At 47.2% G+C, this 18,792-nt stretch overlaps 1 protein-coding gene across 1 annotated transcript in view; it reads right to left on the bottom strand.

Annotated features, from left to right (window-relative positions):
• ATP9A (ATPase phospholipid transporting 9A (putative)) overlaps window positions 1-18,792 on the bottom strand; it is a 166,210-nt gene that overhangs the window by 75,988 nt on the left and 71,430 nt on the right. The window contains exons 8-11 of the mRNA XM_050807429.1: window positions 16,369-16,449; window positions 14,672-14,747; window positions 2,484-2,560; window positions 549-709 (exon numbers count right to left, since the gene is read on the bottom strand). Of these exons, the coding sequence (XP_050663386.1) occupies window positions 549-709; window positions 2,484-2,560; window positions 14,672-14,747; window positions 16,369-16,449 (395 nt within the window). The remainder of the gene's footprint in view (window positions 1-548; window positions 710-2,483; window positions 2,561-14,671; window positions 14,748-16,368; window positions 16,450-18,792) is intronic.

Raw genomic sequence — 18,792 nt, 5'->3', positions numbered from 1 at the left:
CTAGTATAGACTGCTCAAGGCAAGGGAAGATCCCTGATTCAAGAAAGGATGGCTTATGGAGGAATGTGATCTTCCGGTGCTAAGCCTCAGTGTGGTCCACACTCCTGACTCTGATTGCTTTTGCTTCTCACTCTACAAAAAGATCTGCTCCTTTTAAAAGCCGACGAGCATGGTGGCTCACACCTATAATCCCAGCACTTTGGGAGGCTGAGTCAGGCAGATCACCTGAGGTCAGGAGTTCAAGACCAGCTGGCCAACATGGTGAAAACCCATCTCTACTAAAAATACGAAAATTAGCCAGGTGTGGTGGTGCATGCCTGTAATCCCAGCTACTTGGGATGCTGAGACAGGAGAATCACTTGAACCCAGGAGGTGGAGGTTGCGGTGAGCCGAGATCGTGCCACTGCCCTCCAGCATGGGCGATAAGAGCAAAACTTCATCTCGAATAATAATAATAATAATAATAAAAGCCACAGAATTATCACCTTTGAAAGAGTAAAGAGAAGAAGACGTCATGGCAGCCAAACTCAAGCTTGTCGCCTGCTTACCTAATGGGGATGATGTTGGAAAACAAGAGGAGGAAGCGGATGATCTGCAGGTACCAACGACCTGCAAAGTGCTGAAGGGCAACCATGACCAGCGAGACCACCACCAGGGCACCAAAGAGGATCTTGGTGAGGCAGTTCACTTCCAAGTCGAACAGGCCGATCTGTGGGACGAAGCACAAACCGGGGCTTGAGATTAGCTGGAGCAACTCACAGCCTGCCAGAGAGCCAGTCCTTCCCCCACAAACACCTCTACCCCAGGTAGGACAGTGGGACCCATCGATCCTCATATCTTTGGTCTATGAACACTGTGCTTCCATGGGCTGGAGTTCATAACAGGCATCCAAGGGAACTCAAAGAATTCTGAAAATTCAAAAAAATGTTTATGACTAACGAAGAGTCACACTTGGAAATATCTCAGCGAGTTACTGCTGCGCTGGTTGGTTGTGCACTGCATAGCCTCTACCACCCTGCATGATGCCTTGGCCCTGTAAAATGACTCAGATCCTAAATTCGGAGCACCCTACCCAACACCAACTCGGTAGTGCCTGAAAGTCTGGGGCACACGCCAGCGGTGGAAACCTAATTTTTAGGTGATGCATTAATGGACGTTATTATTTTATTATTTATTTATTAATTTATTTATTTAGAGATGGAGTCTCGCTTTGTCACCCAGGCTGAAGTGCAAGGGCGCAATCTCGGCTCACACCTCCTGGGTTCAGGCGATTCTCCTGCCTCAGCCTCCCGATCAGCTGGGACTATGGCGCCTGCCACCCCACCTGGCTAATTTTTGTATTTTCAGTAGAGACAGGGTTTCACCATGTTGGCCAGGCTGGTCTCAACTCCTGGCCTCAGGTGATCCACCTGCCTCGGCCTCCCAAAGTGCTGGGATTACAGGTGTGAGCCACCGCGCCTGGCCCTGGACATTATTATTTTAATAATAACACACTTATTTTCATGTATAGTCTTTTAAAAAGTAGCAAATCATATCCACAACTTCACAGAAATATGCCCCAGGATAAGGCTAAAACATTAAACAAACGATTTTATCGTTGTAATGATGGCTGTAACGTCTAATGGTAGAGTGACCATGACGGAAATTTAGGAGACACAGCATTCCTTCCTGCTATTGACAAAAGACATTATTCCGTAATGTTCTGACTCTTAAAAATTGGAGGAGGGGTAAGCTGAGACGGCAGGTCACGGTTTGAATCACATAGGCCTGCCCGGTCCTCACTGTGTAGCCTGGACAGTGCATGGTGCTTCCTGAAGCCGTTTCTCACAGATAAAGGAAGCACGGCACTCGCAGGGCTGTTATGAGGATGAAATGAGATGCATGTGAAGGCTGAAACACAAGACGTGCAAACAGCACGTGCTCTGTAGTTTAACCTAAAAGCACAAAAAATGCTGGGTGCCATGGCTCACACCTGTAATCCCAGCACTTTGGGAGGCCGAGGCGGGAGGATCACTTGAGGTCTGGTGCTTGAGACCAGCCTGCCCAACACAGTGAAATCCCGTCTCTACTATAAACACAAAAATTAGTCAGGCATGGTTGTACATGCCTGTAGTCCCAGCTACTCAGGAGGTGGAGGTGGCAGGATCGCTTGAGCCCAGGAGGCAGAGGTTACAGTGAGCCAAAATCGAGCCACTGCATTCCTGCATGGGCAGCAAAGCGAGACCCTGACTCAAAAAAAAAAAAAAAAAAAAAAAAGGCACAAAAAATGTCATATATCCACAGATATGTGACTACATGTTTATGTATTGTATTATATATGTGTATGTATATGTATTTATGTGTATACACACACGCATATGCATAAAAAGATAATGTCTGTATAAATATCACTCTTAGGTGTCCCTATTTTAATATCTCGTCATTCACCCACCAGAACCAACCAGCCCACGGCTGGTCAATGCACCCCATGACCTCGTACACACCTTACTTCGGGGATTTGAGGTATTCATGACACTCCGGAGTTCTCTGCCAGTGTAAAGAACAACACCCACAACAGTACCTAAAATGGAAAAAAAAAGAAAAGTAATATTAATAGAGACAGGCAGGCTTGCAGACAGAAGAGTCTGATCCTTTTGAGAGACTGGTTTCTTTTTTTTCTTTTTCTTTTTCTTTTTTTTTTTTTTTTTTTTTTGAGACAGAGTCTTGCTCTGTTGCCCAGGCTGGAGTCTGGAGTGCAGTGGTGCAACATGGGCTCACTGAAAGCCTCCCGGGTTCAAGCGATTCTCCTGCCTTAGTCTCCCGAATAACTGGGATTACAGGCATGCACCACCATGCCTGGCTAATTTTTGGTTTTATTATTATTATTATTATTTTTGAGACGGAGTTTCACTCTTGTTGTCCAGGCTACAGTGCAATGGTGCGATCTCTGCTTACTGCAACCTCTACCTCCTGGGTTCAAGCAATTCTCCTGCCTCAGCCTCCCGAGTAGCTGGGATTACAGGCATCTGCCACCACACCCAGCTAATTTTTGTATTTTCAGTAGAGACAGGGTTTCACCATGTTGGCTAGGCTGGTCTTGAACTCCTGACTTCAACTGATCCATCTGCCTCGGCCTCCCAAAGTGCTGGGATTACAGGCATGAGCCACCACGCCCAGTCCCTTTTTTTGGAGAGAGGGTCTTACTCTGTTGCCCAGGCTAGAATGCAGTGGCACAATCACATTAATGGCTCACTGCAGCTTCAACATCCTGGGTTCAAGCGATCCTCCCACCTCAGCCTCCTGAGTAGCTGGGATCACAGGCACATGCCACCATGCTTGGCTAATTTTTGTGTGTTTTGTAGAAATGAGGTCTCACTAGCTGGGACCACAGGCACATGCCACCATGCTTGGCTAATTTTTGTGTTTTTTGTAGAAATGAGGTCTCACTACGTTGCCCAGGCTGGTCTTGAATTCCTGGGTTCGAGTGATCCTCCCACCTTGGCCTCCCAAAGTGCTTGGATTACAGGCATGAGCCACATCACCCGACCTAGAGACCATGTTCAAAACCCAACAGCCACACTATGAGAACATCATAGGTTTTACATTAGAGCCAAACCAAGGGCCAAACCAATGATCTGTGGCTACACTGACCAACAGAACAGCCACTAACCACTGAAAATCCTTTAAGTTTAAATTCAGTCAAATTAAATACAGCGCCCACCCTCCCTAGCCCATTTCACGGCCACACGAGCTAGGAGCTACCTCATGGAACAGTGAAGACCCAGAGCCTTCTCCTTACCGCAAAACCTGTACTGGTGAATGCTGGTCTACAGGACCCAGCGGCTTCTAACGGAAGGAGACTAGGGAAAGGGGTGGCTTGCCCTTTGTGCCCCCGGTCATAGAGGCTTTCAGAGGTGCCTAGAACATTCCTACCTTCATCGGCTATTATGGAAACTTGGAAAGAGATGCTTCTTTTTAGAGCACATTCTTCCTGCTCAGCCTGATCCCTTTCAGCCTAACTTACCCATTTGGGGGACGCCTGTCCCAAGGACAACTCTTTCCTAAGAACTCCCGCCCCTTCTAGCCCCCAGGCACAACAAGAAAAAGCAGCAATCCTTCGAAAGTCAACAATTTACTGAAGAAATAAACATGGCCAGTGAACAAGAGGAAAAATGCTCAATCTAGGAAATAATCAAAAAATGCAAAATAAACCATTTTTATCCCAATTAGACTGGCAAAAATTCAAAAACCTGAGAACCACCAAGGTTAGCCAACAGCGGGGAAAGTAAATCCTGTCATACACACTGCTGGCTGACATGCACACGGGTGTGATCTATTTTGGAGAGAAATTTGGCAGTATCTGTCAAAATTTTACTTCTCTCCCCTTCTCAGTGTGTGCCAAGAAAATCAACACAGCGGGAAAGATAGAGAATAAAGAAGGAAACCAAGAAATACTGCATCACAGGGAGTGAGCGGTGCTAGGCTGAAAGTCAAGTCAAGCGGAGAAACAGGCAGGACCGGGTGGCGGGGCAGGGGGCAGGAGGCGGAGGGGGCAGGCAGTTTGTACTGTCTCCGTTCACGTCATCTGAGCCGAAACTTGGAACACGAAGGAGCCAGCCCTGCCAAGCTCTCAGGGAAGATCCCAGGAATACAAGCAATTTGGTCTCTGCTGGAAAGACAAAACACCTCCCTCTCTGTGCTCTCTCCCCCTCCCCCTCAGGAATGCCACTGTCAGGAGACACAAAAATCCAAAAAGGCTGAAGCACATCTGCGGTAAAGAGCCCACCCCCAAATGCAGCGCGGGGACCACATCTTGGACAAAGAGCCCTAGGAGGAGACGCTGAAGTCCCTCCAGGGTCTAACACACTCAGCCAGGCAAACAATGTTCTCCAGGACAATGCAGTTCCCTTCCAGGGTGGCTCCCAGCAGATGGCAGGCCAGGGAGAGCTTGTGGTGGCTTCTCGGCAGATGGCAGGCTCCTGTGAACACAGGCAGCCCCTCCCTTCAGGCCCCTGTCACCACAGCAGATGGCTGGACAGTGGGAGTCGAGCCCAGGCTGAGCTTGGGATGACCACACAACCGCTGCATCCACTCCTAAGCAGATGCAGCTCAGCCTCAATCCCCAGAGGTCAGGGTTAGAGAGGGCCCCAGTAACAAGGAGGACCCCAAAGGGAGTGTCTCCCACACCTGGCCTGGCCAACCTTGATGCCATCAGATGCTGCTGAAAATGGCCTTTCCCATCCCATGCCTTCTTGTGCTTAGGACACAGGCTCTGCCTCCACAAGATCCAAACCCCAGCCTCGTCCTCAGTGAGGCCACCACCTGGAGAGGATGCACACAACGGATGCGCATTGGCTTGGTCTGCACGGTGCTTTCAAGGTTCTGAATAACTGGCCACTTTTAAATTCAGGAGCCTGCCTATTAAAAAAAAAAAAAAAGAGGCCAGGCACAGTGGCTCCCACCTGTAATCCCAGCACTTTGGGAGGCTGAGGCAGGTGGATCACCTGAGGTCAGGAGATCTCAGGTTGAGACCAGCCTGGCCGACATGGCAAAACCCCATCTCTACTAAAAATATAAAAATCAGCCCGGCGTGGTGGCACATGCCTATAATTCCAGCTACTTGGGAGGCTGAGGCAGGAGAACTGCTTGAACCCGGGAGGCGGAGGTTGCAGTGAGCCAATATCACGCCACTGCACTCCAGCCTGGGTGACGGACTGAGACTCTGTCTAGGAAAAAAAAAAGAAAAAAAAATCTTAAAAAAGAGATCTCTGGCTTTTCCTGGAAGAGTGGAAGATCTGATGACACTGAGTCCACGTTCCTCGTGCTACACCCAGTGAGTGTTGACGAACAACCACTTCTTAGACACGTGCTCTGAGCTCACCATGGTCCCCATCCGCCACTATCCACTCCTTTAAATCCCCTGCCCAATTTGTAACTGTTGACCCGAAAGTATCCACCCCTAGGCCTCTGGTCCCCTCCTTCCCCTGCTGTCACCTCTGCAGTCCCTCCTTGCTCTCAAGGTTCTCTTCACTCCCACCCTCTGCAGCCTGCAGGCCACGCAGCCCTTTCCATTCTCCCAGCCAGTGTCCATCTGGTTTCTCCAAAAGGCCAAGAGGTCACGGTCAGGCATTTCACAGAGTTCTACTGACTCTCTGGAACAGTGTGGTGCTGCCTTGGGGTCAGGGCTATTCTGTGACCCCTTTGTTCCTCATCCACGACAAAATAAATGCTGAACCCGAGAATCAGCATTTGGAAATGTTGTTTTTTTTTTTTTTTTTTTTGAGACGGAGTCTCACTCTGTCGCCCAGGCTGGAGTGCAGTGGTATGATCTCGGCTCACTGCAAGCTCCGCCTCCCGAGTAGCTGGGACTACAGGCGCCCGCCACCACGCCCAGCTAATTTTTTGTATTTTTAGTAGAGATGGGGTTTCACCGTGTTGGCCAGGATGGTCTCTATCTCCTGACCTCGTGATCCGCCCACCTCGGCCTCCCAAAGTGCTGAGATTACAGGCGTGAGCCACCGCGCCTGGCTGGAATTTTTATAGCAATTAAATACTGCTGCAATATTCGGGCATGTGATCAGAGGAGTCCTCTCATCAAATGGGGTATAGACCATGGAGGCACTATCAAACTGTTGTGGGCCGGGCACGGTGGCTCATGCTTATATTCCCAGCACTTTGGGAGGCTGAGGCAGGTGGATCACTTGAGGTCAGGAGTTCGAGACCAGCCTGGCCAACATGGTGAAATCCCGTCTCCACTAAAAATATAAAAATTATGCAGGTGTGGTGATGGGCGCCTGTAATCCCAGCTACTGGGGAGGCCAACGCAGAAGAATAGCTTGAACCCGGGAGGTGGAAGTTGCAGTGAGCCGAGATCGCACCACTGCACTCCAGCCTGAGTGACAGAGTGAGACTCTGTCTCAAAAAAAAACTGTTGTGGCAAGGTGCACATAGTGTGGCTGCATATTACTCACGCACAGAGGCAGGACCACAAATCAATCTTCTACACAATAGGGAGAAAACCCAACAAACCGGTCCCCCTCCACTAAAAGCCTGAGAAGGGTTTTTAGAACAGGGCTAGAGCACCAGTTCTTCTCACCTTCTAAGAGGTGGCTGTTCCTCAACCTAGGCTCTGTAACATTCAGGCCACCTTCTCTGGCAAGCCCCTGGTCCTCCTCCATCCCTTCCCTTATCCATCACTCTTGTGCTGCCTCAGCCTTGCAGCCCTGCATTGGCTACCATGGCAACCACATCTTCTACAAACTGATGCCAGCTGATGCAGCTGGATCTCAGCACTGCTTGGCAAGCTTTTTTCTTTTTTTAAAAACTTCCAACAGGTAACAGCAGACCTGTTATCTGTCATCTGTAACCGAGAGGCAGGAGTTACATCCCATAGGGAACACAGAAGTGAAATCTCACATAGTTAAGATGACTCTTGCTGGCTGTTCCTTGTGTTGAGAACTAGAAGGCAATGGCTTATGTTTACATTAGAATCAGAGGGCAATTAGATGTCTACTCAGTGAGATGCAGGGGAAACTGAGGCCAATTAAGGAAGCAGTCAATGCCCAGATGCTCATACTGACTCCAAATCATACACCGACTAAGGGGCAGGGCAGGCAATGCCATCAGATCACTGCTGTGCTCTCTCTCTCCTACTCACCCCCCAAAATAACCGAGCACACAGAGAGGAATTCAGACAAGGGATCTTTAACTCCACAAGGCATCTCCCATGAACTGTCTGAAATATCTTTCCTCTTCAAGATGCCAGTTTGCCTTCCACTCTCCTCCTCCCAGGAGATGACCTCTCCAAGGCGTGTGACCTTGAGCAAGTTGCTTAGCCTGAGGCTCAATGCCTCATCCCATTAAATGTCCTCGTGTAATGTTATGAGACCAAATCAAGAGAATGGCAGCAAAACAGTTCGTCAATTAAAAGTAACTGATAATGAAGACGTAATTAGTACTGCTCATCTCTGAGATTAAGACTGACAAGCGGCCTTTCCAACATTGCTCCTTCCACCTCAGGTTTCTCTGCATTTTCAGCTCAACTATTTTCCTTTTTACTGGTTTCAAAGGAAATACAAAAAACTCTCTCCCATTTCTTCTATAGCCCATCCTAAATTTCTTTTTTTTTTTTGAGGAGTCTCACTCTGTCACCTAGGCTGGAGTGCAGTGGTGCAATTTCGGCTCACTGCAAGCTCCACTTCCCAGGTGCAAGCAATTCTCCTGCCTCAGCCTCCCAAGTAGCTGGGACTACAGGTGCGTGCTACCACGCCTGGCTAATTTTTGTATTTTTAGTAGAGATGAGGTTTCACCATGTTGGTCAGGCTGGTCTCGAACTCCTGACCTCAAGTGATCCACCCGCCTCAGTCTCCCAAAGTGCTGAGAGTACAGGTGTGAGCCATCACGCCTGGCCTCCATCCTAAACCTCCAATATACCATAAATCCCATGTTGTGGGCATAGGCATCTGTCTCTTAAGGCACTACCACAGCACTGGGACCGGCAATGGATCTCAACACAGAACAGGTGCGCTCTTGCTACATGAAAAGGAGGAAGGAAGAAGAAAATCACCAAAAGGAAAAACAAACAGGCATATGAAAATGCATTTATTACTGAAATGTTAACATTTTCAGTAGCCAAGGTGGTGGTTACCCTTGGTCGGGTGTTGGGGGAGCTAGAAGGGAGTGGAGGGGAGCTTCTTCGGGGCTGGGAAGTGATAACACCCTGTTCCTTGATCTGGGTGCTAGCCACACAAATGTTAACTGTGTTAAAATCCATCAAGCACAGGGTGGAAGGAGGGTGAGGATCAGAGAACACTATCTACTGGGTACTATGCTTACTGCCTGGGTGACAATATCATCTGTACACCAAACTCCCGCAACATGCAATTTGCCCGTGTGACAAATCTGCACGTGTACCTCCAAACCTAAAACAAAAGTTGGAAAAAAAAAAACTTCCACCAAGCACTATGTTTAGGATTTTCTGTGTGTGTACTATCCTTCCACAAAAGGTTTAGAAAAGAAGAAAAAATGGTGAACTGTCCACAAAAAATGAAGTACATCCTATTCATGTGGCTGTCTAATAAGGAGACGGGCACATGACAGGCAGTCATGAATTTCCAGCCCCGCCTACGCCAGATGAAACAGGACATGACAACTTTACCCTCATCTTGTTCTCATCACCTTTAACACCTCTCTGTTCCACCCAAAGACACAAGCATTTGACACAGACATCCTCTACTCTAAAGTGTGTTGCTTTTCATTGTATCCTTTTTTTTTTTTTTTGAGACAGAGATTCCCCCCTGTGGCCCAGGCTTGGGGTGCAACAACGCGCCTGTAGTCCCAGCTACTCGGGAGGCTGAGGCCAGAGAATGGCATGAACCTGGGAGGTGGAGCTTGCAGTGAGCCAAAATCACACCACTGCACTCCAACCTGGGCGACTGAGCAAGACTCCATCTCAGAAAAAAATGGTGCAACTTCTGCTTCCTGGGTTTAAGTGATTCTCCCACCTCAGCCTCCTGAGTAGCTGAGATTACAGGCACGGGCCACCACACCCAGCTAATTTTTTGTATTTTTAGTAGAGACAGGGTTTTACCATGTTGGCCAGCCTGGTCTTGAACTCCTGACCTCAGGTGATCCACCCACATTGACCTCCCAAAGTGCTGGGATTACAGGCCTGAGTCACTGCATTCAAGACGAGCCTGACCAACATGGTAAAACCTCATCTTTACTAAAAATACAAAAAATTAGCCAGGCGTGCTGGCTCACACCTGTAATCCTAGAACTTTGGGAGGCTGAGGCGGGTGGATCACGAGGTCAGGAGATCGAGACCACCCTGGCTAACACAGTGAACCCCGTCCCTACTAAAAATACAAAAAAATTAGCCAGCATGGTGGCGGGCGCCTGTAGTCCCAGCTACTTCGGAGGCTGAGGCAGGAGAATGGCATGAACCTGGGAGGCGGAGCTTGCAGTGAGCCAAAATCACGCCACTGCACTCCAGCCTGGGCGACTGAGCAAGACTCCGTCTCAGAAAATAATAATAATAAAAAATAATAATCATAATAATAAAAAATAGGGTCTTGCTCTGTCACCCAAACTGGAGTACACTGGTGATCACAGCTCACTGCAGCCTTGACCTCCAAGCTCAAGCAATCCTCCCACCTCAGCCTCCTATATAGCTAGGACCAAAGTCATACAACACAACACCTGGATAATGTTTTCTTTTGTTTTTTTAATTTATTGTTTTTTGAGACAGAGTCTCACTCTGTCACCCAGGCTGGAGTGCAGTAGCACGACCTCGCCTCACTGCAAGCTCCGTCTCCCGGGTTCACACCATTCTCCTGCCTCAGCCTCCCACGTGGCTGGGACTACAGGTGCCTGCCACCAGGATGGCTAATTTTTTGTATTTTTAGTAGGGACGGGGTTCACTGTGTCAGCCAGGATGGTCTCGATCTCCTGACATTGTGATCCGCCCGCCTCAGCCTCCCAAAGTGCTGGGATCATAGGCATGAGCCACTGCGCCCGGCCATGTTTTATTTTTTGTAGAGATGGGTTTTCATCATGTTGCCTGGGCTGGTCTCAAACTCCTGAACTCAAGCAATCCTCCTGCCTTGGTCTCCCAAAGTGCTAGGATTACAGGTGTGAGCTACTGCGCCCAGCCTCATTTTACACTTTCATTCCCCGTAAGGCTGCTTGTTCACACAGGGCCAGACACGCAGACTGGGCCTAAAGGTCTGGAGCCTGGAGTCTGACCTGAGGTAGTATTCCCTTGCCAGTTAGTTCTCCTAACTCTATTCCTTAAACCAAGTATTTTAATATAAGACTATATAAACACTCCAAAAAAAGTCAGTGGATATTTTTATAATTTTAGAGCGGAGAAAATTTTCTTAGCACGGCACAAAAAACAGAAACCATAAACAAAAGACCCCAGCCTGGGCAACATGACAAAACTCCGTCTCTACAAAACATACAAAAAGTTAGCCAGGTGTGGTGAGGTGTGCCTACAGTCCCAGCTATTCAAGAGGCTGAGGTGGGAGAATCATTTGAACCCGGGAGGTCGAGGCTGCAGTGAGCCCTGATCATGTCACTGCACTACAACCTGGGAGACAGATCAAGACCCTGTTTTGAAAAGAAAAAAAGATCAATAGGTCTGACTAGATAAAAACTGCAAACTTTAGTTCCAAAATACTAATGAGATCAAGTGAAACAGTCATTGCAATTAAGTCAACAAATAAAAGATTAACATTCTTATGACATAAACAATTCTTACAAATTATTTTTTAAAAACCCATAAGCAGAAAAAATAGACACGGGACACAAACTGGCCATTCACACATATATTTAAGAAAATACAAATAAATAGTAAGCATAAAGGAAGATGTTTGTACAAATAATTTTTCTAAAGGCAAATCAATATGTTAACATTTGTCCAATATCACATGTGCAAAAATTAAAAAGTCAGACAAACACACTGCTGGCTAGGTACACATATAAGTTAAGACTATCAGGTGCCAGGAGGCGGAGTCTGGAGAATGGCATGTAACCGGGAGGCGGAGGTTGCAGTGAGCCAAGATTACACCACTGCACTCTAGCCTGGGCAACAGTGCAAGACTCCATCACAAAAAAAAAAAAAAAAAAAAAAAATTATCAGGAGAAGAGGCAAGTTTGCTGGGTGAATCAAAACATAAAATGCACATGCCCTTCCAACAGCAATCCTGTTTCTATGAAAACATAGGCACATGCCTGTAATCTCAGCACTTTAAGAGGCCGAGGCAGGTGGATCATGAGGTCAGGAGTTTGAGACTAGCCTGAGAAACATGGTGAAATCTCATCTCTACTAAAAATACAAAAACAATTAGCTGGGCGTGGTGGCAGGTCCCTGTAATCCCAGCTACTTGGGAGGCTGAGGCAGGAGAATCACTTGAACTCGGGAAGGTGGAGGTTGCAGTGAGCTGAGATCACGACACTACACTCCAGCCTGGGAAAGGAGGAGGAGGAAAGGACAGGACAGGACAGGACAGGAAAGGAAAGGAAAAAATGTAGGCAATACCAAAATTTAGAATTTCTATATGGTAAAAGAAAATAAAGCCCATCACAAACAAAAACAAAAGACAAACAAAAAACTGAAAAAATATTTATAATCCACAACAAGTGTAAGTTTGAGATTCTTTCCTCTATAAGGCATCCTAACAGAGTAATGAGAAAAAGAACTACAAAGGAAAGCAGAGAGACCAGAATATTAAGAATTAGCTGACAGGTAGAAAGACGTTCAACTATATTTGCAATTAAATCAAAATTAAAACAGTAGGCTGGGCGCGGTGGCTCATGCCTGTAACCCCAGAACGTTGGGAGGCTGAGGTGGGCAGATCACCTGAGGTCAGGAGTTCGAGACCAGCCTGGCCAACATGGTGAAATCCCACCTTTACTAAAAATACAAAAATTAGCTGGGGGTGGTTGCACACACCTGTAATCCCAGCTACTGGGGAGGCTGAGGCAGAAGAATCACTTGAACGCGGAAGGCAGAGGTTGCAGTGAACCAAGATGGGTGCCACTGCACTCCAGCCTGGGTGACAGAGACAGAGACACTCTGTCTTTTTTTTTTTTTTTTTTAAGCCAACTAGTAACTTACAAAGAAACAAAAGACAGATGCGAAGATGAACACCTGCCAGGTAATCTAGGGAATTCAAACTGAGATACTTATTTTTCAGTCAAATTATCAAAGAATAAAATGTAATTAATTATTTGTTAATAAATGACTTTAAAGTGGGAACAAATTGGTTCAGGTGACATGGGTGGAAAGTGGCGAGGAGGGGCGGGATGTGAACATCTGCATGCTGCGTGCCCTGGGTGGCTGCGCTCAGGCGTGGCCCAGGCATGACCGTGCAGAATGTCTCGCTCTTTAGTCATCAGGGGGCCTGAGAGATGTTCCAAAGTATGATGAAAACAAAGGCAGGCAGTGGAAATAAAATGTGGCAAAAGAACCTCAAGGGAGAGTGCATCTCTGCCTATTTGTATTAAGTAGTGCACGTGTGGATGGTGACACATGGTACTCTGGGGATAGTTTGTGCTGCTTCGTTCCCTCTCCTTGCCACACAGGATCCTAATCGAGTGTCTACTGGACTAAAGAGCGACAAAGAAGGAACAGGCAAGGTGGTTTACACCTATGATCCCAGCATTTTGGCTGAAGCAGAAGGATCATGTGAGTCTGAGAGTTTGAGACTAGCCTGGGGAACAGTGAGACCCCCATCTCTAAAAAAGTACTTAAAAATTAGCTGGGCATGGTGGCATGCACTTGTAGTCCCAGCTGTTTGGGAGGCTGAGGCAGGAGGACTGCTTGAGCCCAGGAGTTAGAGGCTGCAGCGAGCCATGATTGCACCCCTGCACTCCAGCCTGGGTGACAGAATAAGACCCTGTCTCAAAAGAAAAAAAAAAAAATGAATGAATGAATGAATGAAAGAGAGAAGCAACCAGCAGAGGAAAATGGCTTGATGGTGGGGAGTGGAGAATACTATGTTTGAAGAATGGAAAAAATTGATTCCTCTAATAGTAAAGACAGAAAGTCACCAGCAGTAGAATTATAATACTAATTATACTATTAAGTTAATGATATCACAAAATATAAGAAAATGATGGCTACACAGTAAGTTCTGTTTCTGGAGCAAAGTGCCTAGGTTCAAGTTCCAACTCTGCCTTTTACCTGCTGTGTGACCTCAGAGCAAGTTACTTAACCTCACTCAGCCTCAGTGCCGTCATCTGCAGAATGGGCATAATATGAATAATAGTATCTACCCTCACAGTGCCTTTAGGAGGGTTAAGTGCAGGGTGTAACACACATAAGCACCCAGCACAGGGCCTGACACATGGGCTGCATGCCGCTGATGTTAACCACTGCTATCAGGGGTCATATTCAGCCCATGCAGTCACGATCAGTGTCATCCCAGCACTGAAAGACACCAATGGGCCAGGCGCAGTGGCTCACGTCTGTAATCCCAGCACTTAGGGAGGCTGAGGTGGGTGGATCACTTGAGGTCAGAAGTTTGAGACCAGCCTGGCCAACATGGTGAAATCCCATCTCTACTAAAAATACAAAAACTAGCCAGCGTGGTGGTACGGGCCTATAATTCCAGCTACTTGGGAGACTGAGACACAAGAATTGCTTGAACCCGGGGGGCAGAGGTTACAGTGAGCCAAGATTGTGCCACTGTGCTCCAGCCTAGGTGACAGAGTAAGACCTTGTCTCAAAAAAAGAGAAAAAGAAAAAGAAAAGCACCAATATCCACTTCCTCTTGGTGTTTAAACACAGAAGCTCCAGCTCAATCAGGCCCACGCCCTTTCCTAGGGCCCCAGTGCCAGCAGTCCCAGCACAACATACCCTACAAACACAACCTCCAGCCAGAACATCCAGGCTGCCTCCAGCTCTGGGACAGATTAGAATGTCAATCTGAAGAGGCAATTACAGCTATTCCCAGCGTGGACACTGCAAAAAGGTCCACAGGCCATGCCAGCTTCTCCCCCAGGCGTCTCTAAGTGTCCAAGCTGCAATTAGATGTCAGTTTAATTCCCTGGAGGTGTCGGAACAAGTGGAAAACGTCATTTGAACGAGCACTCCTTTTACCAACTGACAGATGATTATTCTAATTACGAAAGGATTTTCTTTCCTTTTCAAATTGCTACCACATTCCTCGAAATGGCGCCTTACCTGATGCGACCACGGTGCCAGCCCACAGCGTGTTCTCTATGCTCAGGCTCTCGCTGATCGGGGGGTCGCTGTCTTCCTGGAAAAGACCAAACGGACACACGTTCACCCTGCACGGCTTCCCTGGAATCCACAGCCAGCTTCAAGCCTGGTCCGCTCGCGATAGAAAGAGAGGCTCCCCCTGAGGAAACTGGGGGCCGGGTTTGGAAGCCGACGGCTCCACCATGGGGGGAGGGCCGAGCTCTTCCACCATTGCCCTTGGGGTTTTCACCTCCCACAGAAATACGTGAAAAAGTTGGCCTGTGATTTAAGAAGCGCGGGCCTCTCAGCACTGAAAAATGTTTTACGAGGTAAGAATCAAAATGTAAAAGCAAACCAATTAGGCTGTTTGCAGGGCAACTTTGTTTGTGGCTTATAGAAAGAGAACATGGACAATGTAATGTGGGTTCTAGAAATCTGTCAACCCATATTCCTAAAATAATTTTTTTTTTTTTTGAGATGAAGTCTTACTCTGCCACCCAGGCTGGAGTGCAGTGGTGCGATCTTGGCCCACTGCAACCTCCACCTCCCAGGTTCAAGCAATTCTCCTGACCTCAGGAGATCCGCCTACCTCAGCCTCCCGAAGTGCTGGGATTACAGGTGTGAGCCACCACACCAGGCCTCCTAAAACAAATTAAATCCAAATTTAATTTCTCTTCTGAAAGGTCTGGAAGTGGCTTAAAAATTATGAAAACGGCAGATAGGATTTGTATGAATAAAAGATGACCAAAGTTGGGTACGGTGGCTCACGCCTGTAATCCCAACACTTTGGGAGGCCAAGGTCGGTGGATCACCTGAGGTCAAGAGTTCGAGACCAGCCTAGCCAACATGGTGAAACCCCGTCTCTACTAAAAATACAAAAAATTAGCCAGGCATGGTGATGCACGCCTGTAATCCCAGCTACTCAGGAGGCTGAGGCAGGAGAATCGCTTGAACCGGGGAGGCAGAGGTTCCAATGAGCCAAGATCATGCCACTGCACTCTAGCCTGGGCGACAGAAGGAGACTGCCTCAAAAAAAAAAAAAAAAAAAAAAAAAAAAAAGGCCAGGCACAGTGGCTCATGCCTGTAATCCCAGCACTTTGGAAGGCCAAGGCGGGCAGATCACGAGGTCAGGAGATCGAGACCATCCTGGCTAACAGTGAAAACCTGTCTCTACTAAAAATACAAAAAACTAGCCGGGCGAGGTGGCAGGTGCCTGTAGTCCTAGCTACTCAGGAGGCTGAGGCAGGAGAATGGCGTGAACCTGGGACACGCAGCTTGCAGTGAGCCGAGATCGCACCACTGCACTCCAGCCTGGGCAACAGAGTGAGACTCCGTCTCAAAAAAAAAAAAAAAAAAAAAAAAAAAAAAAAAAAACAGAGGACATAGATCCATCTGAAGGACAGAGAAAGAAAAACTGCTTTCAGACGTCAGCATTCATGTGAATTATAGCAAAGCTTGGCTCTAAGTTGTTGGTTCATTCAAGCCGTTCCAAGGTCGGAAGAAAATTCTAGTTGTGTCGACCTTACTGAGAAACAATACGTTGGCTTTCAAGGTGGTGCCTTCTTTACGTCCCCACCCGGCATAAAACTACTTCCTGACAAAGAACTATCAGTACTTCTCAGTCTTCATCCCTTACACACTCCCGGTGACAGGATCCTGTGGGAAGTAAGCTCACTTACTCGGGTAAAAGTTCCCACGAAGTTGTGAATGTCAATATTTGGCTCTTCCGCGTACACATACGATCGAATCTGAAGAAGGTCCTGTTCAACAGAAGTCACATTCGGGAGTCAAAACAAAATCACTTCACAATTCAAGACTTCAGGAGGCATCCACTATTTTTCAAAAGCAACTATATTTCCCACACACAGCAAACAGGCCCTTAAAATTACAGGGAAGGTGGAAACAAGAGGAAAGTCCTCTGTTAAGTAAGTTTAGGAGTCGCCGCATACAGTATCTCGAGACACCCTGAGAGACTGTACAGTGAAGATCCTTGTTTCTCTATGTTTACCCAGCACTTTCCAGACTTGATGGGGTGATGCTACACACCTATGAATACCCTGGAAAGTGGCAGATCCTCCTCTGCTAAATTCTGGCTTGCAAGACTTGTCTGTACCATTGAAAATACTCATTCAAGCTAGGCGTGGTGGTTAATGCCTGTAATACCAGCACTTTGGGAGGATGAAGTGGGCGGATCACTTGAGGCCAGGAGTTCAAGACCAGCACGGCCAACATGTTGAAATCCTGTCTCTACTAAAAATACAAAAAAATTAGCCGGGCGTGGTGGCGCGTGCCTGTAATTGCAGCTACTCGGGAGGCTGAGGCAGGAGAATCGCTTGAACCCGGGAGGCGGAAGTTGCAGTGAGCTGAAATCGCGCCACTGCACTCCAGCCTGGATGACAGAGTGAGACACCATCTCAAAAAAAAAAAAAAAAAAGAAAGAAAATACTCATTCAACAAATGATTACTGGGCATCTACTTGGTATAAACCTCTGGGAAGAGCTGAAAAAGCAAGTAAGAACGCCTCTCACCCATAAGGATGGCTATCAAAACAAAAACAAAAACAAGTATGATGAAGAGGTGGAGAATCTGGAGGCCCTGTGCACTGTTGCTGGGAACGTCAGATGGTGCAACAGCTATGGAAACAGCACAGCACTTCCTCAAAAAATTAATCAGAAAACTACCAAATAATCCAGCAATTCCACCTCCGGGTATACACCCAAAAGAACTGAAAGCAGGGACATGACGTGATCATCTGTCCACCTATGTACGTAGTAGCATTATTCACAACAGCCAAGAAGTGGAGGCAAGTCAAACAAGCATCAGTGGATGAATGGATAAATAAAGTGTGGTCTGTCCATGCAATGGAATATTACTCAGCCTTAAAAAGGAAGAAGTTCTGACATAGGCTACGATACGGATGAACCTGGAAGAAGACCTCATGCTCAGTGAAATAAACCAGTCACAAAAAGACAAAAACTAAGTGATTCCACTTATAGGAGGAACTTAGAGTAGTTTAATTCATAGAGACAGAAAACAGAAAGATGCTCGCCAGGGGTTGGGCCAAGGCGGGAATGAAGTTACTGCTTAATGAGTCCAGAGTTCTAGTTTTGAAAGATGAAAAAAGTTCCAAAGATGAACACGGCTGATGCCTGCATGACAAGGTCAGAGTACTTCAGGCCACTGAACTGTGCACTTAAAAATGATTACGATGGCACATTTTATGTTATGTGTCTTTTAGTATAATTTTTTTAAAAGCAAACAAGAAGTCAACCTTAGGTGATAAAAATGCCAAAAGTGAAAGATCTGGGCAAAAACTACATTTCAAAGCAGCATATGTGAAGTGGCATAAGACAGGTACAGTCAGGGGGAGCAGCAGTCACTTCTAGAACAAAGAAGAAAGGAAGTAGACGGGGACTGGGCACCAGGAAGGGGTGAAGCCCAGGAGAAGGAAGGGACAGGCCAAAGCGCAGTGTGGAATGGAAATAAGTTCAGAAGCAGAAAGCCCCATCGAGTGGGGACAGGACGGAATGATTCCCTGCACTGGCACAGGCGGGTCCCGAGAGGAAATGGCAGGGCGTGGCCCAGATCATGCAACAAGTTAAAGGCCAAGCTAACAATGGATGATTATGTCATATACATACCCACTCACACATATATATGGCATGAGGACAGGAGGTTATATTATAGTGTTTTTTTCTCAGTTGCTTTTCTTCTTTTTTTTTTTCTTTTTGAGATGGAGTCTTGCTCTGTTGCCAGGCTGGAGTGCAATGGTGCAGTCTCGTCTCACTGCAACCTCCACCTCCCAGGTTCAAGCCATTCTCCTGCCTCAGCCTCCCAAGTAGCTGTGACTACAGGCGCATGTCACCACACCCAACTAATTTTTTTTTTTTTTTTTAATAGAGACAGTCTCGATCTCTTGACTCGTGATCCACCCGCCTCAGCCTCCCAAAGTGCTGGGATTACAGGCATGAGCCACCGCATCCGGCCTACTTTTCTTCTTAATAGGAAGGTCATCTGCTACGGCGGGCTCTTGAGTTCCCATACTCGGCCAACTGCCTGCTGGTCAAAGATGAGGCTTTGCACAAAGAGAGCCAGGAGCAAAC

Source organism: Macaca thibetana, chromosome 10 (assembly GCF_024542745.1).
Source record: "Macaca thibetana thibetana isolate TM-01 chromosome 10, ASM2454274v1, whole genome shotgun sequence".
NCBI classification, from domain to species: Eukaryota; Metazoa; Chordata; class Mammalia; order Primates; family Cercopithecidae; genus Macaca; species Macaca thibetana.
This window is presented reverse-complemented; position numbering and strand designations above follow the sequence as displayed.